General features: G+C 46.6%; 1 protein-coding gene across 3 annotated transcripts in view; it reads right to left on the bottom strand.

Annotated features, from left to right (window-relative positions):
* Positions 1 to 7,191: 7,191 nt before the first annotated feature.
* The window catches only part of RNF4 (ring finger protein 4), a 35,176-nt gene continuing 16,502 nt past the window's right edge, over positions 7,192 to 25,865 (bottom strand). For 2 of the 3 annotated variants that reach the window (XM_027597621.2, XM_027597622.1), the window contains exons 3-9: positions 23,246 to 23,360; positions 21,113 to 21,192; positions 11,243 to 11,252; positions 10,665 to 10,824; positions 9,995 to 10,043; positions 9,589 to 9,781; positions 9,320 to 9,458 (exon numbers count right to left, since the gene is read on the bottom strand). In XM_027597621.2, coding sequence (XP_027453422.1) covers positions 9,602 to 9,781; positions 9,995 to 10,043; positions 10,665 to 10,824; positions 11,243 to 11,252; positions 21,113 to 21,192; positions 23,246 to 23,360 — 594 coding nt within the window. In that variant the 3' untranslated portion in view covers positions 9,320 to 9,458; positions 9,589 to 9,601. Of the gene's footprint in view, positions 9,459 to 9,588; positions 9,782 to 9,994; positions 10,044 to 10,664; positions 10,825 to 11,242; positions 11,253 to 21,112; positions 21,193 to 23,245; positions 23,361 to 25,865 lie in introns of all 3 variants that reach the window. The other variant, XM_027597623.2, reaches the window with a different exon arrangement.

Genomic DNA, 25,865 nt, shown 5'->3' with positions numbered 1-25,865 from the left:
GTCACATACTGGAGTTCCAAGTAGGCAAAGACTACAGTTACAATTAACATGCTCAAGAAAATAGAAAGGTGTAAAAACAGATGAAATAATGGAGAATTTCACCTGGGAATTGAAATCTGTAAGAATATTAGCTAAAACTAAAAGATAAAATAACTGAAATTAGGAACTTAGCAGATGAACAGCAGATTAGACACAGATTAGAGGACTAATGAATTGGAAGATAATTCAATATAAAACATCCTAACACACAGAGAAGAAAAAGAAATTGATAAAACAGAAAAAAAGACTTAAGAAATTGATCAGACACAGTTGAAGGTCTAACAATGTGTAATTGGAGTCCCAAAAGGCAAGAAGAGCAAATGCCACAGAAGCAAAGCACTCTCCAAGGCTGATACCAGACAGCCACCCAGTTTCAAGAGTCCCTGTGAGTCCCAAGGAGGATAAATACCAGCAAAACCACACCTAAGCACATCGTTATCAAACTGCTGAAAACAAAGACAAAGCAAAATGTTAGCCAGAGAAAATATTCACTTCTCTTCAAAGACATGTGACAGCTAGCCACAGCAGAAATGTAGCTGGAAGACGATGGAATGACATTGTTACACACACACACACACACACACACACACACGCATGCGCACACGCACACACGCACACACACACACACACACCAAAAAACCCTGCCAACTCTCAATTTTAAAAAATCTTGTTTTATCTAATCCAATATATTCAAAATATCATGACCTAAACATGTAATCAGTTTTAAAACTGTTATACTCTCTTTCATACTAACTCTTGAGAATCCCGTGTGCGTATTAACTTCCAGTCTCTCCACATTTGGATTCACCACACTCCAGGTGCTCAACAGCCACACGTGGCTCACAGCAACTGTATTAGACAGCAACTTAGAATTTTTTACTCAGAAAAAAATATATCATGCGAGAATGAAAGTAAAATAATGGTATTTTCAGATTAACAAAGATAGAAATTATTGCCAGCAGGAATTCACTAAAAGAAATACTAAAGAAAGTTCATCGGGCAGAAGGAATATTACTCCAGATGGGAATGAAAAGAGAATAAAGACCACAATAAATGGAATATATCGATACACACACACACACACACACACACACACACACACAATATGAAATTACATATATATGGAATTTCCTATCTATATAGAGATATCACCTTATTTTACACTTTTTCTCATTTAAAAATTGACAATATATAATACAAAAATTACCATTTCAATCCTTTTCAAGTGTATAATTCAATGGCATTAGCTACATTTATAATGTCGTACAATCATCACCACTGTCCACTTCCATCAAGTTTCATCCTCCCAAACAGAAACTCTGTACCCATTAAATAATACCTCCCCTTTCACGCTACCACCAGCCCCTGGGAACCTCTATTCTAATTTCTCTCTATGAATTTGCCTACTCTAGGAACCTCATGTAAGTGGAGACATACAATATTTGTACTTTTTTTACTATCTTGCTCGGCATAATGTTATCAAGTTTCATCCATGTTGTATGTATCAGAATTTTCTTTTTAAGGATGAATAATATTCCCTTGTATGGATATGCCACCTTTCTTTACCCATTCATCTGTTGATGGACATTTGGATTGTTTACGCCTTTTGACTGTGGTGAATAATGTTGCTATGAACATGGGTGTAAAAGTATCCATTTGAGTCTCTGCTTTCAATTCTCTCAGGTATCTATCTAGGAGTGAAGTTGCTGGATCATATGGTAATTCTGTATTTAACTTCCTGAGGAACCATCAAACTTTTCCAGAGAAGCTTGGCCATTTTATGTATTTGGTATATCTTTGTGGTTTTGATTTACATTTCACTGGTGACTAATGATCAGTTCCTTTCATGTGCTTATTTACCATTTGTATATCTTCTTTGGAGAAGTTATCTATTGCAGTACTTTGCCAGTTCCTAAATTGGGTTGTCTTATTTTTTGTTCTTGTTGAGTTGTAACAACATTGTAAATATTCTGATTATTAATGTCTTAGCAGATATTGCAAGCAGATGATGGGCAAATATTTTCTCCCATTCTGAGGGCTGTCTTTTCACTGAAGTTTTTAATTTTAATGAAGTCAAATGTATTTTTCTTTTGTTGCCTGAATTTTTGGTGTCATATTTAAGGAAACACTGTCAAGCCCAAGAAAAATATAATGCAAAATTTACCACCTGAATCCTCTTCAAGTGCACACATTGTACAAGTTGTTTTCAACTTGTCTCTGTTTTCTTCTAAGATTTTTTTTTTTTTTTAAAGTAAGCCATAGGCCCAACATGGGGCTTGAACTCACGACCCCAAGATCAAGAGTCACATGCTCCACTGACTGGGCCAGCCAGGCACCCCCTTCTAAGAATTTTATAATTTTAGCTCTTAAATTTACATCTTTGATTCATGTTGTGTTAATTTTTGTATATGGTTTAAAGACCCAACTTCATGTTTATGCATGTGAATATCCAATTCTCCAAGCATCATTTGTTGGAGACCTTTCTCCATTGAATAGTCTTGAAACCCTTGTTGACAATCATTTGACCATAGAGGTGAGGGCTCTCAATCTTATTCCATTTATCTATATATTTATCCTTATGCCAGCACCATACTGTTTAGTTCCTGTACCTTTCTATCTTTCTCCATTGAATAGTCTTGAAACCCTTGTTGACAATCATTTGACCATAGAGGTGAAGGCTCTCAATCTTATTCCATTTATCTATCTATCTATCCTTATGCCAGCACCATACTGTTTAGTTCCTGTACCTTTCTATGTTTTCAAATTGGGAAATCTTCCAACTTTGTTTTTTCAAGATTATTTTAGCTATCCTGGGTCCCTTGGGATTCCGTACAAATTTTAGGATGGATTTTTCCATTTCTACAAAAATTGCATTGGGCTTTGAGAGGGACTGCACTGATTCTGTATATTGTTTTGGATAGTATTGCCATCTTAACAATATTAAGCCTCCCAACCCATGAGCATACAATGTCTTTCTACTTAGGTTCATTTCTTTCTGCAAGGTTTTGTAGTGGTTTCTTTCAACCACGTTTCAGTGTACAAATTTTAGACCTACTTGGTTACATTTATTCATAAGGATTTTGTTCCTTTTGATGCTATGAAAATGGAATTGTTTTAATTTCCTTTTCAGACTGACGAGTGTATTCACTGATTTGTGAATTTGTATCCTGAAACTTTGGTGAATTCATTTATAAGCTCTATTAGTTGTTTATATGTATTGTGGGTTCTTTAGTTTTCTGTTGTGCCATCTGCAGATACTTTTCCTTGTTCATTTCCAATGTGTATGCCTTTTCTTTCTTGACTAACTGCTTTAGCTAGAACTTCCAGTACTATGTTGGATAGAAGTGATGAAATAAAGCATCCTTATCTTGTTCCCGATCTTAGAGGAAAAGCTTTGTCTTATCATTGAGCATCTTCACTGTCAGCTTTTCACATATGGCCTTTGTTATGTTGAGGTACTTTTTTTCTGTTCCTGGTTTGTTGAGTGTTTTTATCATAAAGAGTGCTGGGAAACACTTTTTCTGCCATCAGTTGAGGTGATGATGTGTTACTTTTTCTTTCCTACAGTCTATTAATGTAGTAATTGCATTGATTTCCATAGGTTGAGCCACTCTTGCATTCCGGGGGAAATACCCACTTGGTTATGGTGTGTAACGCTTTTAGTATGCTGCTAAATTCAGTCTCTTAGGCATCTGGAAGATTTCTTGCATCTATATTCACAAGAGAGATTACTTTGCAATTTTCTTTTCCTGTAGCGGCTTTGTGTGGCTTTGGTATCAGGATGATACTGACCTCATAGAATGAGTTAGGAGGTGTTCTCTTCTCTTGAATTTTTTTTTAAGAATCCAAAAAGCAGTATTCTTTTTTATGTGTTTGGCAGAATTTACCAGTGAAACCATCTGGTCTTGGGCTTTTCTTTGTTGTTTTCAATACTTCAATTTCACTTTTCATAGGTTTCCTCTTATTTTCTACTTGGAGTCAGTTTTGTTACTTGGTATTTCTAGGAATTTATCCACTTCATCTAAGTTAACCAAGTTGTTGGCATACAGGTGTTCTTAGTAGTCTTCTATAATCCTATCTCTAGAAAGTTCAGTAATATCCTTTCATTGTTAATTTTAATTTAAATCTTTCGTTCTTAGTCTAGCTAAACACTTGTCAATTTTGTTGATCTTCTCAAAGAAACAACTTCTGGTGTCCCTTGTTTTGTTTTCTATCATCCGCTTCATTTATCTCTGGCTTAATCTTCTATTAAGCTATTACTATTGCCTTCCTGCCAGCTCTGGGTTTGGTTTGCTCTTCTTTTCCTAGTTCCTTAAGACATACAGTTAGGCTATTGATTTGATCTTCTGCTTTGCTGTATATATTTGTAGCTGTAAATATTCCCTGAGCACTGCTTTCACTGGATCCCTGAAGTTTTGTGTTTTCATTTTCATTCCTCTCAAAGTATTTTCTAATTTCCTTTGAGATTTCTTGACCCACCAGCTGTTTAAACGTGTGTTGTTTAATTTCCACTTATATGAGTTTTCCTGAATGTTCATATCCTTTGACAGTAATTTCACACTTAAGTATACGCCCAAAAGGTATGGGAGTAAACCAAAAAAGACATACAGAATGTTCACTCTGGGCTATTAATAGCCAAAACACTTAAATGGCTGAAAGAATGGATAAACTAAAGCATATTCATCTCATGAAATACTACACAGCAAGCAAAATGAATAAACTACACATGAATGAATCTCACAAATTTAACACTGAGCAATAGATGCGCCCAACCCCAATCCATACTGAAGACTTTCATCTATTTGGAAGTTCAAAAAACAGGTAAAACAAAATTATGTGATTAAGGTTTCATGTTTTGGTAATTGTAATTATAGTCAAAGGAGTGATTGCCATAAAAATCAGTATAGCGATTGCCTTGGGAGGGCAGAGTGTTTTGACTGGAAGGACAAGTAGGGGCTCCTAAAGCATCGACAACATCCTGTTTCCTGTCATGGTTGGTTGTTTCATGGGCATTTGACTTATGGTAATTCATTGAGCTGTACTTTTTTTTTTTTAAGATTTGTCCGAGAGCGAGTGAGCGAGCGAGCGAGCGAATGCACAAGCAGGGGCAGCAGCAAGCAGAGGGAGAAGCAGGCTTCCTGCTGAGCATGGAGCCCGATGTGGGGCTCAATCCCAGGACCCCGGGATCATGACCTGAGCTGAAGGCAGACGCTTAACGACTGAGCCACCCAGGTGCACTGAGCTATACTTTTTAGGTAATTCAGTGAAGTGTGCTTTTCTGTGTGCTATGTTTTATGGCATAAATGATAAACATAATGGCCTTATGTCGGTGAACAACCTTAAGTACCTCACAAAAGCAAAGGCAAATATTTTCTGGAGGAACACCCACCTTCATTCCAGTTCTCAAAGAATTTTCAGATCATGTACCAAGTTACATGGGCTCAAAATAAGGAAGTTGCTCACAAAACACACAAAGGAAGAAGTCATTAGAGAGAGCCAGCAAGAATAAAACTTCAGAATTAGACCCAAAAAGGATTTGGATATGGAATTAACATATACAGAACATAAAACTGACAAATCTCTAATTAAAAAAGGCAGGCATAAATACTAATGATAAAAATATGCTACAGAGATTAGCTTGTAAGAGATTATGAACAATTTTTTATGACAAAAACTTGTAGAGATGAAATGAATTCCCAGAAACTGGCAACCTAACTGACAAAAATGTATATTCTCAAACATTTGAAAAATATCACATTAGTATTTATTATTTTTTAAAGATTTTATTTATTTGACAGAGAGAGACATAGAGAGGGAACACAAGCAGGGGGAGTGGGAGAGGGAGAAGCAGGCTTCCAGCCAAGCAGGGAGCCGGATGCAGGGTTTGATCCCAGGACCTTGGGACCATGACCTGAGCTGAAGGCAGGGCACTCAACAACTGAGCCACCCAGGCGCCCCTCAAGTCAGTATTTTAAAATCTTTCTCCAATGAAAGCAACAGTTCAGAGATCTTATTTATGAGTTCCATTTCAATCAAGGTAATAATCCAAAATCAGGACATAGAGAAAACTCTATAGTCTCTTTGTAGGGAACTAGCCTAAGTGAAACCAAAACCTGGCAAAGACTAAGAAAATCAGAGGTCACTGTAACTATATATAAACATGGATTTCAAAAAAAACACAACCCAATATTGGCAAAACAAAATAATACATAGAAAAAAAACATCATGAACAAGGTGGATTTATCCAAGAAATGCAAGGTGGTTGTACATTGGGGGGAAAAAAAAACCAAGGTTACATAACGTAAATTACCTCTTCTTTCGCTAGAGTACTTTCAAACCTTGAGGACTGCAGCTTACCATCCCCTCTTGCTCTCCCAGGACCCCTGTAACTGACCTTTGCATTTTGACTTTTCACTGTCTTGGCGGGAGGGGACGACAGTCATCCTCAAGGAATGTACACCCCAGGAGGGCAGCAATATACATGGGTTTCTCAATACCCACCAGAGCCAAGTGCAATACCAGGGCATGAAAAATATACAGTGAGTGTTTGAATAACTGCATTTTCCTCTGATCTGACTTGTCTCCAACTTAAGGTAGGGCCTCTGAGCTCCAGGCAGCCAGCACATTCACCTTTTCTATCTCTGCGGCCACTCGACAGGAGAAAGGCAAGCTCTACCAGCACCAACTGCCTGGGAATCCCAAACCCACTCCCTCTTTCCAGCTTTCCTGGCACTGACCACCCAGGGCACTGACCAGCATACCATGCCCCCCCCAGGCCCCGTCCCAGAGTGGAGGGCAACCATGTCTGGGTGGCTGAGGCAGGGGTGCACCGTGCTGTCAGAATCCCAGGTCCATCTGAGTCCACGCTGCTCAGAGGCCCTCTCCTGAGCCAGTGCTGGTCAGACAGCCCCACAACCAGCCTCACTTCTTAGGGCCGAGGTAAAGATTCTGCTGAAGGATCCCAGGGCCTAGACTTGTGGTTCCACTCCAAGAATGACCTCTCTCGCCTGCTTGTTTCTGGATCAGTAGCCACACAAGCAGATTTCCTGTACTCTGACAAAATATGCTAAACTGGAGGCAGATAGGAATCACACATCTTGGGCAAAAGGGGAGAAAATCCATCCCAGAGAGCAAATGAATGCATGAAAGAAATCTGGTTTCAAATTAATGGTTTTATTTCCATCTGTAACACTAGCAGAGGAGTCTGCAACAGACTGATGTACATGGATATAGTTTAAATGTAACAAAGAAAGATTTGAACTATGTACAATGAAGAAAGGAAAATGAATTTTTCTTATCGTTTTCCTATTTTGCAGTTTCTAAATAGTAGAAACTAAACATTTTTTTCCCCAATTTAATTTAGTATGAAGGAATACCACCTTTACGATCAACCATTTGTCCTTAAGCACAAAACTTAAAAGACTTTGGATGCATGGTCACCTTGGGTTTCTGAAGTCTGGGTACTGCTGAAACGTAACAAAAGAGTTTCCACGAAGCCCAGAAGGAACTTAATGGCAATGATGTCCAAATAGAGGGCAGACATACCGAGCATTGTGCTGATGAGAACTGACGTCCTGCCCTCAACTCCAAGTAGAAAATTATTATTCTCATCCAAATTAACTGGAAGTGAGCCAAACAGTTAAAAAGTCAGAATGAAGAATAAAACAAATTTCTTTTCACACAGAGGAGGGACACTCCTTCAGCCCCGTTTAAAGTGAATTCTGTGCCGAGTCCCTGCTCCTTCAGAAGGGTAAACTGAAGGTCAGTTATTGCTAGCAAAGCCAGAGGAGGCCCCGTTTCCACCTTGAAGATGTTTCACACAGAGAGGCTGTTGGTTTGGCTTAAAGCCCTCTGAGAAGAAGGGGTGCAGAGGCGGAGGCAGGTTGACACGGCAAGGCCTCTCCCCCACTAGCTGCCCCAGGCCCTGTGCTGTGAGGGGCAGCTCAGGCCACCCTGTTGCCTCCTTGAGGACCAAGAGGCTCACACCCAGAAAGTTAAGCAGAGCGTTTGTTATCTGGCTGCCTTGGGGAGGAGAGGCCACCATACTTTGCCAACCAAACCTACGGAGCAGTCAAAAGCCCAAAGGATCAAAGCCTGAAAGGCCAGAGGAGCAGCTTCTGAAGTGAATGTCAGTTGGTGTGGGGGTGTGGGGGTGTGGGTGAAAGCCAAAGAGCCCCGCTAATGGCAGGTGGGCCAAACTCTGAAACTCCGGGAAGCCAGGACTTGTCCAAGAGCGTGGACACGGGTGGCTGCTAAGGCCGCAGGTACCGCCACCACCTCCCAGTACTGATGCTTGAGTAGACATCAGGCAGTGGGAACTGAGGACCAGACGGCATGTGGCAAACAGGATAAATGTTATCAGAAAAGAGACAGGGTACCCGACCACGTATCTGCCCTCTAGAGCTCGCAGGGCCTGTGCCAGGTGAAAAACTCTGGGACATGGGTTAAGTTCCTGAGAACAGGTGGTGAATAGGACGGGGTGGGACAGGCACTGCTCCACAGGCAACGTGAGGCCTCTGAGGGGATGCTAAGAGTGCTACATCTCCTGGGCTGCTGAAAAGTAGGCAAAGAACAGGCTTTATTGCACATTTCGTTCTTAGGAACCTGGGAATTGCCCTGTAGAGATTCTCTTGACCTGCAGAAATCCTGGCACATCAATGCTAAGGTGCAGGTGGGATTACAGGGGACCTCTGACTCTCGAGGGAAGGAAAAGTCCGGTGGTGGGTCTTTCCAGGGCCGTGCTCACACCTGGGATCCTTGGGCCGGATGGACCTTGTTCTGCTTGATCACTGTGGCAGACAGATGCCTGGGTCGATGTCACTCGCAGGGAGAGCTGGGCGGGCCTGCGTGCTGACTGGGGCCAGCCCCTTGTCGACACTGCCAGGAGGAAGCTGGGGCAAACTTTCCAAATGGGGAAAAATTTCTTGGCAAACATGCAGGTTCCAGAAAGAGGCTAGAACCACGATTCTCAGTTCCAATGTGCCTAACTCCCTTCTCTCCTACCCTGGAACCAGACCACCCAGAGGAGCAGAGATGAAGTCCCCAGCCTGGGAGGCCCTGGTCCCAGCTCCACAGCTGTAACCTGGAGGTAACAAAAGGGCCTAAGGGGATTGGAAACAAAAGAGCAGTTTACATATCAGATGTTGGTTTTGAAATATAGTCTTTGTGAGCTCAGGAAATTGCGGCAGAGAACCCATGAAAGGCTGTGTGGAGAACCCAGCCAGGCTGTCTGTCTGTTCGTCCACCTCTCCTGAGCAGCTCTCCACACTTCATATATAAATGGGGTGGTATCGTTTGTGGTTGATCTTTTTCCTGCAAGTTGGGCAAGTGTTAGCATTCTTGAGGGAGTCACGGAGGCATTGGCTACAAAAGACGTGGCCACATTCTGTAGAAACAATGAGACGTCCATTCTGTACAATCTAGGAAACATAAGACGGAACAGCCTTCATGTTTGCCCTGGTCCCAGAGGAACAGCAGTCCCCACAGAACCTCACTTCTGCTGAGACAGGGGAGGAAGGGCTGGGCAGGTCTAGAGAACTGTATACCTACCTGCTCTGGAGTGTCAGGCAAGTACAAGCAGGGTCTCTGAAGCCGCAAGCAGAGGCAAGAGACACTCTCCTGGCAGCAGCGGCCCAAGAGGGTTGGAGGGACCCCAGACGCCTGAACCCACAGGCCTACGGAGGTCCGGGGCAGTGCCGGATGGCTCAGGGGCCACAGGAAGCACTAGTAGCTTCTGCTGAGGCTGGAACGGGGAAACGCATGGGACGGACACACTTCACGTGGAAGCCCAAGGAACACAGGGGCCAGAGGTGAAGGCTGCATGGGCCAGCCAGGCCTGACTGCGGAAGGGAGGTTTCAGATCCCACCGACAGAGAAGACCCTCTCTCTCATCTCATTCTTTCACTGAAGCCATGTGGAAACCAGAAGCAAGGAAGACACAGCTAAGGTTGCTTACCTCAGAGTACCCGTCCATGCAGATCGGACAACTGACAGTACCAGAGGGCCTAAAATCACAGTGCTTCATGTCAGTTCCTCAGCAAACTCAAACATTCAATTACTCTAAGTGGCTTCATAGAAGCAGCCCATACCCCTTAGCATAGGCACCAGGAGACTTACAGAAAGGCCAGCGGCCCCAAGGGGGTGCAGCGGGGAGGCAAGAGGGGAACCGAAGTACAGACAACTGGAGGTGCCCTGTCCTCCCAAACCCGCAGCCTGTGCTCTCTGCCTCCCTGTCTGGGTCAGGAGCTGTGCCTAGCACCTCTGAGCATTCCTGCTGCAGATCACGGAGAGTCACAGGGTTTGCTCTGCACGGCAGGTGGTGGAGTGTGCCACCAGCCCAGGGCTAGTCACATTCACCCTGCCAGTGCAGGCACAGTCTTGTCCCGCTGGGAATGGCTGAGCTGGCTCTGAATCCAGGCCCACCTGTACCCAGCTGCTGGGCGGCTGTTCTGACAGGACCTTCTCAAGCCATGGGCTCACAGAACTTGCGAAAGGTCCAGTATTTCCAGTACCCTACCCCTGAGAAATGGAAGGGGGCGGGTAGAGGATCCCTACTCCGGGGGACAAGGGGTTCCACGTGGCCAGAGGCATCTGGTAAGGCAGCAGGGCGGTGGGAGTGCTGGTACCTGAGTCCCGTGGCTGCCTCCTCCCTGGTGTTTCGGGGAGTATGGGTGGTCACGTACACGTCTCTGTCCCTGGATAGCTCCTCGTCATCACTGCTCACCACACAGCTATCGGCGTGGTCCTGACGTGGCCGCCTTGCGTTTCTCCTTGGGCGCCTCCTTTCTAAGATGGGAGTCCATGCTCAGGGCAGGGTCCCCAGCCCTATCACCTCACTACCCCCTTCCCGCCTGGGAAAGGCCAGTCCCAGACCCAAGAGGCACAGCCACCACACCCAGCAGGTCCTACCCAGCTATGCAGAGGCCACCCTCCGGCCTTCCCAGGAGCCCCATCCCTGCCATGAGCATGTGCCTGAGCTGGGGGACCGTCTAAAGCCTAAGGTGGTGAGCGTTCTCCAAACTCCAATGGGACCGTAGCTCAGCACTAGCAGTGCAGTCTCCTCAACAAGCTCAGAGCACTGACTGCAGGCTTCTTCCCACCCAGCAATCTCACACCCATGGGCCTGGCAAGGACTTCAGCGCTGTACCCCCCCACCCACGTCCATTCTGTATCCAAACCCAATGAAAGAGAGGAAACCACTCACCGTCAACAATCTTTTAAAAAGGAGGAAAACAAAAGAGAAAGACATAATCAGTATGACATAATATACTCTATATTTTAAAAAACTTATCTAAAATGATAAAAGTGAAGCATTTCTTGTTTCAAATGCACAATTCTCAGGGGACCAGGACTGGACAGGTGCAGGCAGAGGACCTGCCCCAGCCAGCACTGACAGGAGATCCGTACACCCCTCCTCTCCAGCAAGGCCCATCCCAGGCACCTCTGCCTCCCGGCAGCTGACACACTGCCCTTGTCCACTAGGTGCTGAGTGAGTCTGGGAGCTGCTGGCCTCGTGACCTGGAGAAGTCACTTACCCTCTAGGAGCTGTCAACTTCCTCTTCTGGAGAACAGAGGTGCCCACAGCTCACCATACTATTGCAAGGACCAAGCAAGACAACAAGTGTCACAGGGCACTAGGGACACGGAGCCCAGGACTAGCTCCATATGCTCTCCTTGTCCGATGGGGCCAAGGATAAGAATAAGAATCTTGTATGCCATGCAGGCTATGCCAAAGGCAGAGCCTTACTGGGAGGAGGGTTTACAGTGTTTATTATTGGGAACAATTAAGTAATTAAACAAAGTAGAACATGCAGCGGCTCATGAGTGGCACACCAAGGACTGAGATCAATCCGATTCCGTGTTCTCTGGGCCTAGGAAAAAGGTACTGAGAACTTGACAAGGCCACATCTGATTACTCAGAACTTACACTAGGACTATTTTTGCTACAGTAGTTTCATACCCCATCTCTTCAATCCCCTCTGAGCTCGTAAACCTGTCTGCCTACCCTGGCACCAGGAGCACACCCTTTCCCTCTTGCTCATCACAAGCCGTCAACTTCAGGAAAATGCTCCCGACTGTTGTTCAAAGGCCTGCTGCCCACCCCTCCTCGGCTGACGCCCACGGTGGAGGGCATGCCAGTCTGCCCTGCAGAAACGAGAAGTTCCCTCCAGCCCAATTCCCTCGTGGCAAGGGTTCTGAACATGAATTAGGAAGTTCCCCCCAGTGAGGGGCACCTGGGTGGCTCAGTGGTTGGGTGACTGCCTTTGGCTCAGGTCACGATCTCAGGGTCCTAGGATCAAGCTCTGCTTCGGGCTCCCTGCTCACCAGGGAAGTCTGCTTCTCCCTCTGACCCTCCCCCCTCTCATGCTCTCTCTCTCTAATAAGTAAATAAATAAAATCTTAAAAAGAAAAAAAGAAAAAAAGAAGTTCCCCCCAGTGAGACACTCAGAGGCCAGTTTCAGCTGCTGTGCGTGTTGGTGGTGGCAGACATGGCTGGCATCATGGCAGAGGCCACAATGTCCTCAGCCTGGGCCCCTCCTCCCTGGCAAGGAGCTGTGCTCCTGTTTCCTTGAACCCAAAGAGATCAGTGCAGATGGTGGCTCCCACCTCCTGCCCTTCTGCTTGGGGCAGAGGTAACAGCTTCCATGATGGGTCAAGGCTGAGATGTCTATAGAGTTATTCTTAAAGACCTGCTCCTTCAGCCTTTTCAATACCAAGAGGCAGCACTTCCCATGTATTAAAATGCACATTTGTGCTTTAGAACAACTAGGGTGGATTCAGTTTTCCAACCTGAACCTTGACAGATGCAAACAGCCATCCCGGGAGGGAAGAAGGCCTAAGCATAAAGATCTTCATTTTGCAAATGAGAACATAACCCACACTTGGAGCTACCGAAGGCGCTCCCTCTTCCCCCTAGAGGCGGCTGGAGTGTGTGACTATGAAATTGGGGGACTGTCAATCTCATCATGGGGATTATGTACTGGAAAAAGAGCCTGGGCTGACAGGAGGTGGAGTCCCTATGAAGTCTGTAAAAGGGGAGCTCTGAATTTAGCCAGAAACAGAAGGAAAATCTCCTGTGGGCAAGGATGATCCCAGCTTTCCAGCGCTCCAACATTGCCTTGCCTCCATTTGCCACGATGGGTCATTTGACTAGGTGTGGAGACACTTGGAAGGAACAGAGGATGCTGCAGGCTCCCCGGCGAGCAATGTGTGGGAACTGAGTCTCCACAGGCCCTTGTGAGTCAGACCCAGCTCACTTCCAGGCAGTGCCAAGCTCAGGCCAGACCTGAGTCCCCGGGGAGGTACATTCGGGGCCTCGTCCCAAGGCTCAAGACAGGTGCTCCTTACATAACTACTGGGTAAATGAATACGTAGTGACCAGAGAGCTCCCCTCACTGGTGATGACTCAAAAGCTGAGACAGGCAGCTTCTTGCCCAAAGGGTAGAAAACAATGGTGCCACAGCCTGGCTGAGGGACACGTGACACTGACTGGTGCTCCCTCCAGCCAGCAGCTGAACCACATCAAATTCCAGAACCCCTGTAGGTGTCCGCAGGCACTCTAGAATGGCCCTTCCTCATGGCTGGGACCCTGAAGGTAGCACAGTGCTTCCCTGGCACAAGAGACAGAGGCGTGCAGGGTAGGGGAGGTCAGTCAGGGGGAAGCTCTGGGGCCTCTGATCTGGCCGAGAGGCCTTTAAAAGAAACAAAACCCCTGGTCTGAACAGCTGGGTTAGTACTGTGGCAAGTTGCCTGAGATCAGACCCCCACATCCCACTTCACCTTTAGGCCTGGCTTCTCTTTCTTGACTATGGGATAAACCGCAGGTCAGAGCGCCAAGAGACAAGTGACATGTCTGGAGAATGGATGACCCACAGTAGGCACCTAGACTCCAGGTCGGTCATGCGAAGGCTCTTTGAGTTTCTGAAGCACAGCTGAGCCTCAGAACGCCTTCAAGTGCTGACACCCACGTCACAGGCCCCTGGTCAGGGGGGGAGGACAAGCCCCCTTCTACCAATGGACAAAACCCCTGGCATCCTAGGTCCCTCCTGGGGCTGCAGCCAATATGCTGGGTGAAAAAATGGGACAAGACCAAGCAGGAGTCCATCCCTGGAGTCCTCTGCAGATAGGCGGACCCCTGGCATCTCTAAGAACGCTCCCCCAGCCAGGAGCTCTGCAAGCCACTTGCTTTCGATGACCTCCCCATGCAGCTTGGCATGTTGCCACACGGGAAAAAAGAGCCACCTCCAAGCACTGTGCATGTAAGTGGCTAGTCTTTAGCTCCAATAGTTGCACATTACAGTTTCCTATTCCTGCAGCTGTGCCAGGAGTACCAGGAAAACTGGTTCTGACAGTTACGTTCCAGTAAGAGTTCATGCTCCCTGCCTGATTCCACGTACAACTGTTTCCCCGATTCCTGGACATGGTGACTGAGCTCTTCATTCTTCATAGAGAATTATGTTGCTTCACTCATTCTAGAAGTCATTGGGTACCCCTCAGGCCCTTGACTAGTCCCACAGAGAAGGACAGGGCTTTGTCCCTGCCTGCAAGGGAGCTTCGGTTAAGCAGCACCCCCTTTTAAAGATTTTATTTATTTATTTATTTGACTAAGAGAGAGAGAGACAGTGAGAGAGGGAACACAAGTAGGGGGAGTGGGAGAGGGAGAAGCAGGCCTCCTGCTGAGCAAGGAGCCCGATGCGGGGCTCGATCCCAGGACCCTGGGATCATGACCCGAGCCAAAGGCAGACGCTTAATGACTGAGCCACCCAGGCATCCCTAAGCAGACCCTTTCAAGAGACTCATGAATGAAGAACTAGGCGGGTACGGCGCGAAACACAAATAGCATGACTCACTGGTACGCCATGGAGACAGACCAAAAAGACATTCCAGGGAAACCAACCTGACTTTAAAAGAAACTTTGAAACAACAGAAACAACACTTTTTTGAAATTCAATGAGGGAAAAGCCTAAGCAAATACCATTTTCATTTTTTTTTAAAGATTTTATTTATTTATTTGACGGAGAAAGAGACCACAAGAGAGGGAACAGGAGCAGGGGGAGTGGGAGACAGAGCAGGGAGCCCGATGCGGGCCTTGATCCCAGGACCCTGGGACCATGACCTGGACCGAGGGCAAACGCTTAACGACTGAGCCACCCAGGCACCCCGCAGATACCATTTTCAATATCTTCCCTCTTAAAGACACAACTTTCTTAAAGAGAGGAGTAAATCTTTTCTATCAATGCATCACCCCCTGTAGCTGGAGCAGAAGCTGATATGCTACAAATGTTCATGAAGGGATGGGCGCCTGGGTAGCTCAGTTAAGAATCTTCCTTTGGCTCAGGTCATGATCTTGGGGTCCTGAGATCAAGCAAGGCGTCCAGCTCCCCGTTCAGGATGGAGTCTGCTTCTCCCTCTTCCTCTGCCCCTCCCCTGGCTCATGCACTCTCTAAAAAACAAATAAAATCCCCAAATAAAAGGGGGGGTCTGAAAATCTTACTTCACCTATTAAACCAGGTGAGAAAGCAAGAGGATGGAAAATATGAGCAGAGCTTTCCAATAAATGCCAGGCTAGTATTTCCATCAATTTTCCCACTGAAAACCACCAAAACAAGGTAAAACATACGTATTTTTAAATAAAGAGGCATCCAAAAACATACTTGGTCAAACTGAAGGGAATACAATAATCCAGAGGGAAAAAAAGCACAGATGATTCTTGAAAAACCGAAGCTTACTTCTGAAAGCCTCACCAAAAAAACCAAAGCCCAGGCAGGACCTGTGGGGGCAGGTCATCCAGTGAAGGCCAGCTACCTTGTGCAGGCCAGGCTCAAAGAAAAGTCTCGAATTATCAAAGAACTGACATACACAACGTATTTTCTGACCAATAATGCAATTAATTCAAAGAATCAGTAACAACATGGGATGCCCGGGTGGCTCAATTGATTAAGTAAGCATCTGCCTTCGGCCATGGTCATGATCCCCGGACCACCCGACTCCTTCTCCCTCTGCCTGCCGCTCCCCGTTTGTGTGTGCGCGCTGTCTCTGACAAATAAATAAATCTTAAAAACAAAAACAAAAACAAAAACCACGAATCTGTAGCCACAACAAAAAGGAACTAAAACCCCCACGTTTGGAAGTTAAATACTAATATGATAAATACATGGAACTGAACGTATAATACTAGTAACAAGATCTGTAGGATATAGCTTAAAAATATAATCTTAAAGGCATTTATTAGAAAAGATGAAAATTAGTAAGTTAGAAAAACAGCAAAATAAACTCAAAGAAAAAAGGCAGCAATCCTGAATGAAAACAAATTTACACAGAAAGGAACCACAAAGCTAAAAGTTGGTTCTCTGAAAGATCTAATAAACCTCTGGTGATACTAATCTAAAGAGACAGAAAACACAACCAACATCAGAAAAAATGAAAAAGGAGCCATCACCATGGGTTCCACAGAACAGTAAGACATCACAAATTTATACCAATAAAAGTAAACATTTTAAAGATTGACAAATCCTGAAAAACTTGAGGCTAGGTTCCTTGAATGTGGGGTTCTACCAAACTTGCAAGGAAGTCGGGAACACAAAAAAAAGGGTGCCCAACTCACTTAATAAAGATACCAGTACTGATACCAAAAACCTCATAAGGAATGTGTACAAGATAAAAGTTACAGACAAACCAGTTCTACTCATAAAGAGAGACAGAAGTCATACATAAAACAGTAGCAAACAGAATCTGGCAATATATAAAAAGACCACAACATTTAATGAGTTTAACACTAAAAACCAATGTAATTCTCCACTTCAACATATGAAAGGGGAAAAACTATTGTTCTGTGGAAGTGTTAAAATTCAACATTGATTCTTTTTTACTTAAGAAGAAGCACATTTTATTTTTTATTTTATTTATTTGAGAGCATGTGCATTCGTGCAGAAGCATGGGGTGGGGGCAGAGGGAGGAATCTTTTTTTTTTTTTAAGATTTTATTTATTTATTTGACAGAGAGAGAGAGAGAGAGAGAGAGAGAGAGACAGCAAGAGAGGGAACACAAGCAGGAGGAGTGGGAGAGGGAGAAGCAGGCTTCCCACAGAGCAGGGAGCCCGATATGGGGCTCGATCCCAGGGCCCTGGGATCATGACCTGAGTCGAAGGCAGACGCTTAAGGACTGAGCCACCCAGGCGCCCCAAATTCAACATTGATTCTTGAAGAAACTTGCAGACCAACAGAAAATAGAGGGGAATTTCTCCAATCTGAATAAAGGGCATAAACAATGACAGAAATAAAACCTACCACAGAGAACTTATTTAACGGTCCAAGTCTGAAAGGATTCCTTCAGATTTGGGATGAGACAAAAATGTCCAGGACGGTCACCATTTTTATTCAGCCAGTGCTGATTTTTCTTTAGCCAGTGTGTTAAGAAAAAAAAAAAAAAGGGAAATAGAAAAGAACCACAATTTATTCTGTGTACACAGAAATCCAAAAGATTTACAGATTAAGAATTGCTACATTGAAAAAGTATCAAGAGATAAAATCAATTGCATTTGTTTTTATTTTTTAAATATTTTATTTATTTATTTGAGAGAGAGAGAAAGCACAAGATGGGGGAAGGTCAGAGGGAGAAGCAGACTCCCTGATGAGCAGGGAGCCCGATGTGGGACTCAATCCCTGAACTCCAGGATCATGACCTGAGCCGAAGGCAGTCGCTTAACCGACTGAGCCACCCAGGTGCCTCTGCATTTCTTTATATTAGCAAATAAAAACAAAAAACAAAAGGAAATTTTATAATACCATTTTTTTAAAGATTTTATTTATTTATTTGACAGAGACACAGCGAGAGAGGGAACAAAAGTAGGGGGAGTGGGAGAGGGAGAAGATGGCTTCCCGCTGAGCAGGGAGCCCAACGTGGGGCCTGATCCCAGGACCCTGGGATCACGACCCGAGCCGAAGGCAGGTGCTTAACGACTGAGCCACCCATGCACCCCTATAATACTATTTTTTTAAATAAAGATTTTATTTGAGAGAGAGAGAGAGAGAGAGCACCAGAGAGGGAACACAAGCAGGGGGAGTTGGGAGAGGGAGAAGCAGGCCTCCTGCTGAGCATGGAGCCCGATGCAGGGCTTGATCCCAGGACCCCGGGACCATGACCTGAGCCGAAGGCAGACACCTAAGGACTGAGCCACCCAGGCGCCCCCAGGAATCAATCTTCTAACAAAAGATTTGTAAAACCACCACAAGGAACACAAGACCTTATGAAGAGGAGCTAAAGACCCCACCTCAAACCACACACAAAAGGCAATTCAAGTATGTTACAGACGCACTTGTAGAAAGTGAAACAGTAAAACTCAGAATACAGAATGGATTTTTACATGGATTATCTTCAACAAATTGATAAATTCAACTGTATTAAAATTAAGAACCTCTGTACATAAATCGAAAAGAAAAAGACAGACCTCTCAGAAGAAGACACAAAACCTAACTAGTGGCAAGCTCATACTTAATCACTTATAAAGAATTCCTAAAACGAAACAAAACAAGGCAGAAAGGGGCGCCTGGTTAGCTCAGTCAGTAGTGCATGCAACTCTTGATGCCGGGGCTGTGAGTTCAAGCCCCACGTTAGGTGTAGAGCCCACTTAAAGAGAGGTCTGGGGAAAACACACTCACACACACACACACACACACACACACACGGCAGACAACCAAATAGGCGGGGAGAAGGGGTTGCTCTGTTCTAGATCAGTTCCTTTGGCTATTGTAAAAGTTGTACATACAACATGTGCGTAAAAAAAAAGATTTTAACAGGAACTTCACAAAAGACAAAAATGAACTACCAATGAACACAAAAGGTGTTCAACCATCAGACTGGCGAGAAGTGGTGGTGAGCACCAAAAACACTGGTAAGAATGTGAACAAGCACAACCCCTTTAGAAAAGAGATTGGCATTAATCTAGTAAAAATCAAAGATACACATGTCCTGCGATCCAGCAGTGACGGCCTTTTTTGGGCATGCCATGCCTAAAATAAAAATTAATTTGGAGAGAAAATACCTAAGCAGAGATGTACGGAAGTGTTATCACATCTTACAGCATTTCATAGTTCTCTTAATTCACTGGGGGCTTTGGAGTCTTTAGAGAGTTGGAAAAAGAGTCTCAGTCAAGTTTCTCATCAGAGGGCTCACTCAAGTTCTGAAGTCGGGCCTGGATGAGGGGATGCAGATATTCTGGTCTTTAAGATACAGAGCTAGCTACTCCCAGCAGGGACAAAGAGGTACAGCGTGGTCTGTTCCCACAGATTCTGGCTGAACCAGTAAGGTCACCCCAATCTGGGAACCAATAATTTATCCACTCACACTCTCCTGCAGGTGAGGCCTGGGGTCACGCTGAACTTAAAATTCATCTAATGGATGCTCCTTGTCCTAAGTTAATACTATTAGTTTTTCCAAGTAGATATGCTTAGAGTGAGAACTTCAGCCTCCCATGTATTTCTCACTGTAAATTTAAAAACTGGCATTTGAATTTATTAAAATAAACAACAAAAAGTAGAGAATGGTTAGAATCAGGAGTGCTATAAAGCCCAAGACAATGATTTTATGGCTGGGAACCTGAGACCATGGTAAGGTAAGTCCTATGCCCCAAATAACCAGTATACCTAGGACCAGAAAGCCAGGACCCCTACCTCCCAGGCTAGCCCCTCCCCCCCATCTCTGGCCTCTGGCCAGCCATCCACTCCCAGGGCAGCTCCCCCGACCCTACCAGTCCTGCTCTACATCTGCCGATGACTCTCCATGCCCAGGGAAAACACAAAGAAGGTAGGAAAGGTCAGGAAGGGGCCATTAGGAAGGGCAGTCTAGTCACTAAAAAAGAAAAAACCCAAGGCATGAAAGGGTATTCCATGATGCTGGCGTGTCACACAACAGAAGCCAATCCTGCCTCCTCGGCTGGGAGGTCTCAGCAGCAGAATCTTGGGTTTCCCCCAGGGCTGCAGGTCAGAGACCGAGTGTCAGAGAAAATACGGTTTCAGCTGCCATTCCTTGGGGGAGCCCAAGGAGCCCTGGGACCCACTGTGGCGCCCACGCGAGCACAGGACAGAGTGGGGAAGGGTCTGTGCCAACAGGTATCGGGGGGGGGGTGCGCGGGCTGTGCAGACACACAGCAGGACTGGTGGTTTTCAATCAAGACCAGAGTCTAAACCTCTAAATCTGTCAAGACAGTTCCCCATCATCACCCTTCTTTTCTTTTAAAGTCTTGAAGCTTCTCAGCACAACCCTATTCTAAAATTGTAAGCATAATCAGAAGAAGCCAAGGACCAGTGGGCCCCAAGGCCACAGGGAGACTCCGTTACTACCAACCCCAGTCCTCAGCACCTGCCTCCTACTTCCTCCATTCCACGAACTGCACATCAGACCAAACAGTGCTCAAAAGGCATCCTAGAGAGGCAGTCGCACGCACCCAAATCCTGGAGCAGGTCTCCTTCCCCAAGGGCCACACGGGGCAAGTGTGCTCTTTGCCATGGTCCACAGCTGGTGCCATGGGAAGAGGGCACAAGCAGCTGCACAAGCAGCTTCCCAAGCCCCATCCTCCCTGGAGTCAAGCAGCGATGCAGGGTGCCTGCTTCCTCTGGCAGTGCTATGCAAGCATTCTCATCCCCACCAGCTGGGAGGGCGAAACTCACATTTACTGGGCACCACTAGGTGCCAGGCACTCAAATCCAGGGCGACCCCCCCAATACCCTACTGGCACGGAGGGCATATCCCTGATATTCAGAGTGAATGAGGCTAAGAATTTGCCCGAGGTCACACAGCTGGTATAAAGTGCAGAATAGGGGACAACAGAGGTGGGGTCTCGGGGCTCCCTCAGCTTCTGTGCCAGCCGTGGAAAGGCCAGGGCCACACAGATTTACTGTCCACAGGTAACAAAGCCACAACAAAGGATTTTCCAGAAACACTTTCTATCTTGGGCTCTAGTCACTGAGTGCCTGAGTTTGTCGGCACAAACCATAACCTGTGACCAAGGCCTTCAGAAGCTGGTGCTGGCCAAGGGCCCACAGCCAGGAAGGATCACCCGTCCCACTCCAACACTTACCACGACAGAGTCATTGTGAGTCAGGTCAACGACCACAGGCTCTAACGATTCACAGGTGAGATCCACTATTTCATCTCCAGCTTTAAAATAAAGCATTTTGACAAGCATTAAGAAAAAAGTAAAGGCATACCGCTCTAAGCTTCATTAAATGATTACAAATGGGGCACAGGCTTATCCCAAACTAAAACCCCGTCAAAGTACAGAATGCAGACCATCAGGTCCAGTCCCTTTTTCAGGCGTGACCGAGTACCAGTGAATGCCCTTTCAGCATTCTGAGGGGCGGTATGTGGTTTTGACAACTACACCAAGGGGAGGGGATCACGTCTGTGCACACACACCTCTTCATCCCTGTGGCCACACACTGTCAACGAGGCCTCAGCGCCCCCACCTGCCCAGCACAGGGGAGAGGCAGAGACCTACCCGGGAGTGTGCTGGGGGACACCTGGGGAAAGGAGCAGGCAGGCTCACCTCAGGGCCTTTCTCTTTGGCACGGACCCGCCGTAAACCTCCTCCTCGAGGCTGCGGCTCTCCCACGCACCTCGTCAGTGAGACATCCAGCTCCATGTGGCTCTCAAGCAGGACAACAAGGTGGTGTTTACTGATCCCTTAGACTCCCAGCACCAGAATGGGCTGGGCCTGTTCTGCAGCTGGCCTTTGAGCCCTGGGACCCACTGTGGAGCCCACGTGGGCACAGGACAGAGTGGGGAAGGACCTGTGCCAACAGGTATCGGCACTTCTGTGTGGCAGTAAGAATGAACCGCAGAGAACAATTTCCATTTATATTAACTAAAAAAAGATTTACGATCATTTCTGCTTTTATCAAAGCACTCAAGAAGTGTGAGAGTAGGATTTTCAGAAGGGGTATTTGTTTGGAGACAGTAGCTCAAAACACTTAGCGATTCAAATTTGCTTTATTTTCTTCTATTAAAAAGTCTCACAGGAGTAAAACCCACAATATAACAGAGACTGTAATTTATACAAAATGACCCCGTCCTTTTAAAAAAATAGCCCATATACTGATACACTCTAAGTCACAGAGCCGTTCTCGTTCTGGTGGACATGATTTCTGGCTCTCACAAACAAAAGCCATACTCTCACAGGCTGCGTGTGCACACCGCCCTGCACGCATGGTAAGGCGGCCTATGGGGAGGGAAGGGCCGTGCTGGGCAGCAGTGTGGCCCGAGACCCCTCGCACGCCTCGTGTCCCGATCAAGGGGCCTCTCGCGCCAGCCTCTAGTGCAAGACGGCAGAATTCAGACGCCAGGGCGTCAAGTCTGGGGCAGAGGGGAGGGAACAGCAGGGCGGCCAGGATCTCAGCCTCTAGGCTTCTAAGAATTCACAGAAGTGAAATTCAGGAGCCACAGAGATGATACTGAGAACTTCACTTCTCTGAAGGGCCTATGAAATCTACCTCAAGACAAGCTCCTTCTCTCTACGTGTCAGTTTTCAGGCATCATAGTCATTAAAACAATCTCAGTACCCGCAGAGCAAAGAGACTTAACTCAGGCCATTTGCCATCTCCCTCAGCAGGCAGAAGGGGAAAAAAAATCAATCTGGCTTCTGCCTATAGCAACTCCCTCCAACACAGGTGGCTCTGTCCACAGATATGCCTTCTTGGGAAATTTTGTGTCTCAGTGAAAAAGAGAAAAGGAAAGCTTGAGTACTTCAGGAGGCCAAGTGAACTGGACGTTCAGTTTCAAATCGAAAAGGTGGGCCCAGGGCGGTCTCATCTCCCCTGCTGCACATTCCCAGAAGGCTAAATGGTTAGCCATCCTGAGTGGCTGTCAAAACCCGTGGAGGTCTTACACCACCAAAGAGGGAAGGTCTTGCTCAAGTCAGCTTTCAGTTTTGAGTGGTGGGTGAGTCCAAGACTGCGTAGGTCTTATAAAGACAAGGACAGAAGCTAACCTGTGTACCTAAGTGTTAGCTAACAGGCACTGAGCTAAATGTTGACCTTAATGACAACTCTACGCAGTGGTATTAGGACGATCCCATTTGGGAAGGTAATGGAGGCTCAGACAGGTGGTGTGGCTTGCACAAGGCCCCACAGCTGGGAGGCACCAGTGCTGGACTCACCCATGCATACTGCACCATGCCAGCACCCCATGGTCACGGCATTCCCGGCGATCTTACCACTTTCCACAAGTTCTATGGGTTCTGCTTCCAAGGCCATCTCAGGAGTGGAGGCTGCTTCCCGAGTTCGCTTCTGGGCTTGTCTAGAATTTACTGTGCCACCACGGCGCTTTCTCTGAGGATATCCAGGAGAAAGAAACAGTCCATGAGCCCCTGACTGATACAACTTCAACATGAAGAATAAAAGGTAAACATGGGAATGGCTCAACTCATCAAAAAGAGTAGGGAGATCACGGGGTGCCTGGGTGGCTCAGTCAGTTAAGCATCTGCCTTCGGCTCCGATTATGATCCCAAGGTCCTGGGATTGAGCCTCCCCTGGGGATCCCTGATCAGCCCTCTCCCCCTAGCTTGTGTGCACACATGCGCACGCTCTCTCTCAAATAAATAAAAAACCTAAAGAGTAGAAAAAGTAAGAGACCAGTGAGCCAACCTGAGGTTGGGTCCTTTTAAAACTCGACATTCTATAGGAGCACCTGGGTGGTATAATCAGTTAAGCATCTGACTCCTGATTACGGCTCAGGTCATGATTTCAGGGTTGTGAGATTGAGTCCCGAGTTGGGCTCTGTGTTGACCATGGAGCCTGCTTGAAATCCTCTCTCTCTCTGCCCCTCCAACCTCTCTAAAAACAGTAACAAAAACAAAACTTGACATTCTAGAAATAATCCTAAACATATAGTGAATACGAACTCTATAAACCTAAACTTTGTTATATCAAACTATTGGTCTGTCAAAATTAGCTGATATACAACTTTATAGAAGCCTCTGACCCAGGTCAGGACTTGGCCAGAAACCCCACCTTTTCACCCAAAGTAGCAGACCTGTCCCTCCTTGGATCTGTATTTAGCCTCATTGAGGCCATTCTGTTGTTTCAACCCAAAGATCCTCAGTTTCCCACATTTCCATCCACTGTGGAAAGTGGGTCTTTTCTTTGGGAATTCATCAACCTTTAGGGTGCTAGTCAGTGCAGCTTATACCCTCAGAATCATGGCCCTGAGCTCAAAGAACCAAAGTTCCCAGTGGCTGCTCAGGAACCCTGCCTTCTGGAAGGCTCAGGCTCTCAGCTGGCGCTATCTGCAGTCCAAACTCCCCGAGCCAGCCCTCTCCCCAATCCTTCAGCGCTGGCTTCCCAGCATGCTCCAGCACTTCTGACCAGGCTGGCCCTAAAACCCACGGTGAGAACACGCCCTGTACGGCCTTCCTCAAAACAGACCCGACCTCCCACCTGACCCTGTCACTTTGTTATTCCCACCCTGCATGGCCCCAGCCAATCCCGGCTCCCTGTGTTTCTGGTTCTCACTGCCACTGGGCCCAACTATGCTCTGAACTGGGTGAGCTGGGGTGGTGATTCCTCTACGGAGCCCAAACCCTCACCGCACCAGCCTTGCAGAGCTGGCATGCGGATGAGAGGGCACCGTGTATGCCAAGTACTGAGCACAGACACAGGATGCCAGCACAACCCTAACTCCTTGCATGCCTAGTACTAAGCATTCTGTCCCTGGAAACTCTGGAAGGATGGACACTGTTGGTGAGATGTGCAGAAGACCTAAGGGTGCTGGCCAGGCAAGAGAGAGATGCCTGACTCCTGCTGTATTCCACCCATGCCTCGGTAGCAAAAGGCAGCCTGGGGAGTGTCGGAAATTAAGATTTGGGTTTAGCAACTTTCCGTGAATCTAAGGAACAGAGAACTATCTCCAGGAGGGCCTAGAGACAGGCGACCACAGTTGTTCAAAATTCTCCCGCCAGGAGCTGCTGTCTGTCTGTCAAGGGAGCTGCCACTCCAGCCTCAGCAGAGTGTACGGCCCAGTGTCTACCGGCTCCCCTCTGCCACCAGAAGACCTGGGCTACTTAAGTTTTCCCTGTTTCTCTCTGAAGTTTCTTTGTATTTTCCTTCCTCTGCAAAGGACGAAATATTTCTTAGAGGAGATACTGCTGAACAGAACCCTTCATGCCCCACCATAGCCACCTGTATGGTTTCTGGTCCCCACCGAGGGGGGCAAGCAGCAGCCACGGGCCCTGGCCAAAGTTGAGGTGCTGGGCTTGGACACCATGGGCACTGCAGCAACATGTGCTCTCCCTGCTCACCTCCACCCTACACCCCACAGCAATCATCTTCCCTGGCAACTTTCTCACCCCTTCCATGCCTGGACTACCCATTCCTCCCCCGCCTCATTTGGCCAATTCTTACACAGCTTTCAGAAACCTATGCAAATTTCACCTCCATTATGAGGCTATCCCCCTCACCCTCCCAGGTCGACCATCTCAGGATTCAGCACCCCCTCCCCTTTGAAGCCCTGCCCCCCCCATTTCCCCAGAGGGCAAGGGGTAGGGGACTGCCGGCTCAGGGCCAGCCTCCAGAAACCCTAGAACATCAGCAGAGATTCTCCCCGCTGCCCTGTTACTCTCAGCGTGGCTGTCTCCCTTTGCACGAGCAGGAGAGGTTCACAGCCTTCAGTTCAAACTGACCACGTAAGTTATTTACATCATTCTGAGGAAGCTTAACCAACTTCTTCACAGTCACATAAGCTACACTGCTCTGTCTAACCAGATCCTGCCTGGGCAAGGCGTGGGCTTCAGAGGGGAGGTGCCCAGGCTCAGGACATCTGTTTCCCTACAAGTGAGC

This window comes from Zalophus californianus, chromosome 2 (genome assembly GCF_009762305.2).
Source record: "Zalophus californianus isolate mZalCal1 chromosome 2, mZalCal1.pri.v2, whole genome shotgun sequence".
Classification (NCBI taxonomy): domain Eukaryota; kingdom Metazoa; phylum Chordata; class Mammalia; order Carnivora; family Otariidae; genus Zalophus; species Zalophus californianus.
The sequence above is the reverse complement of the archived record's forward strand: the minus strand, read 5'-3'. Positions and strand labels throughout refer to the sequence as shown.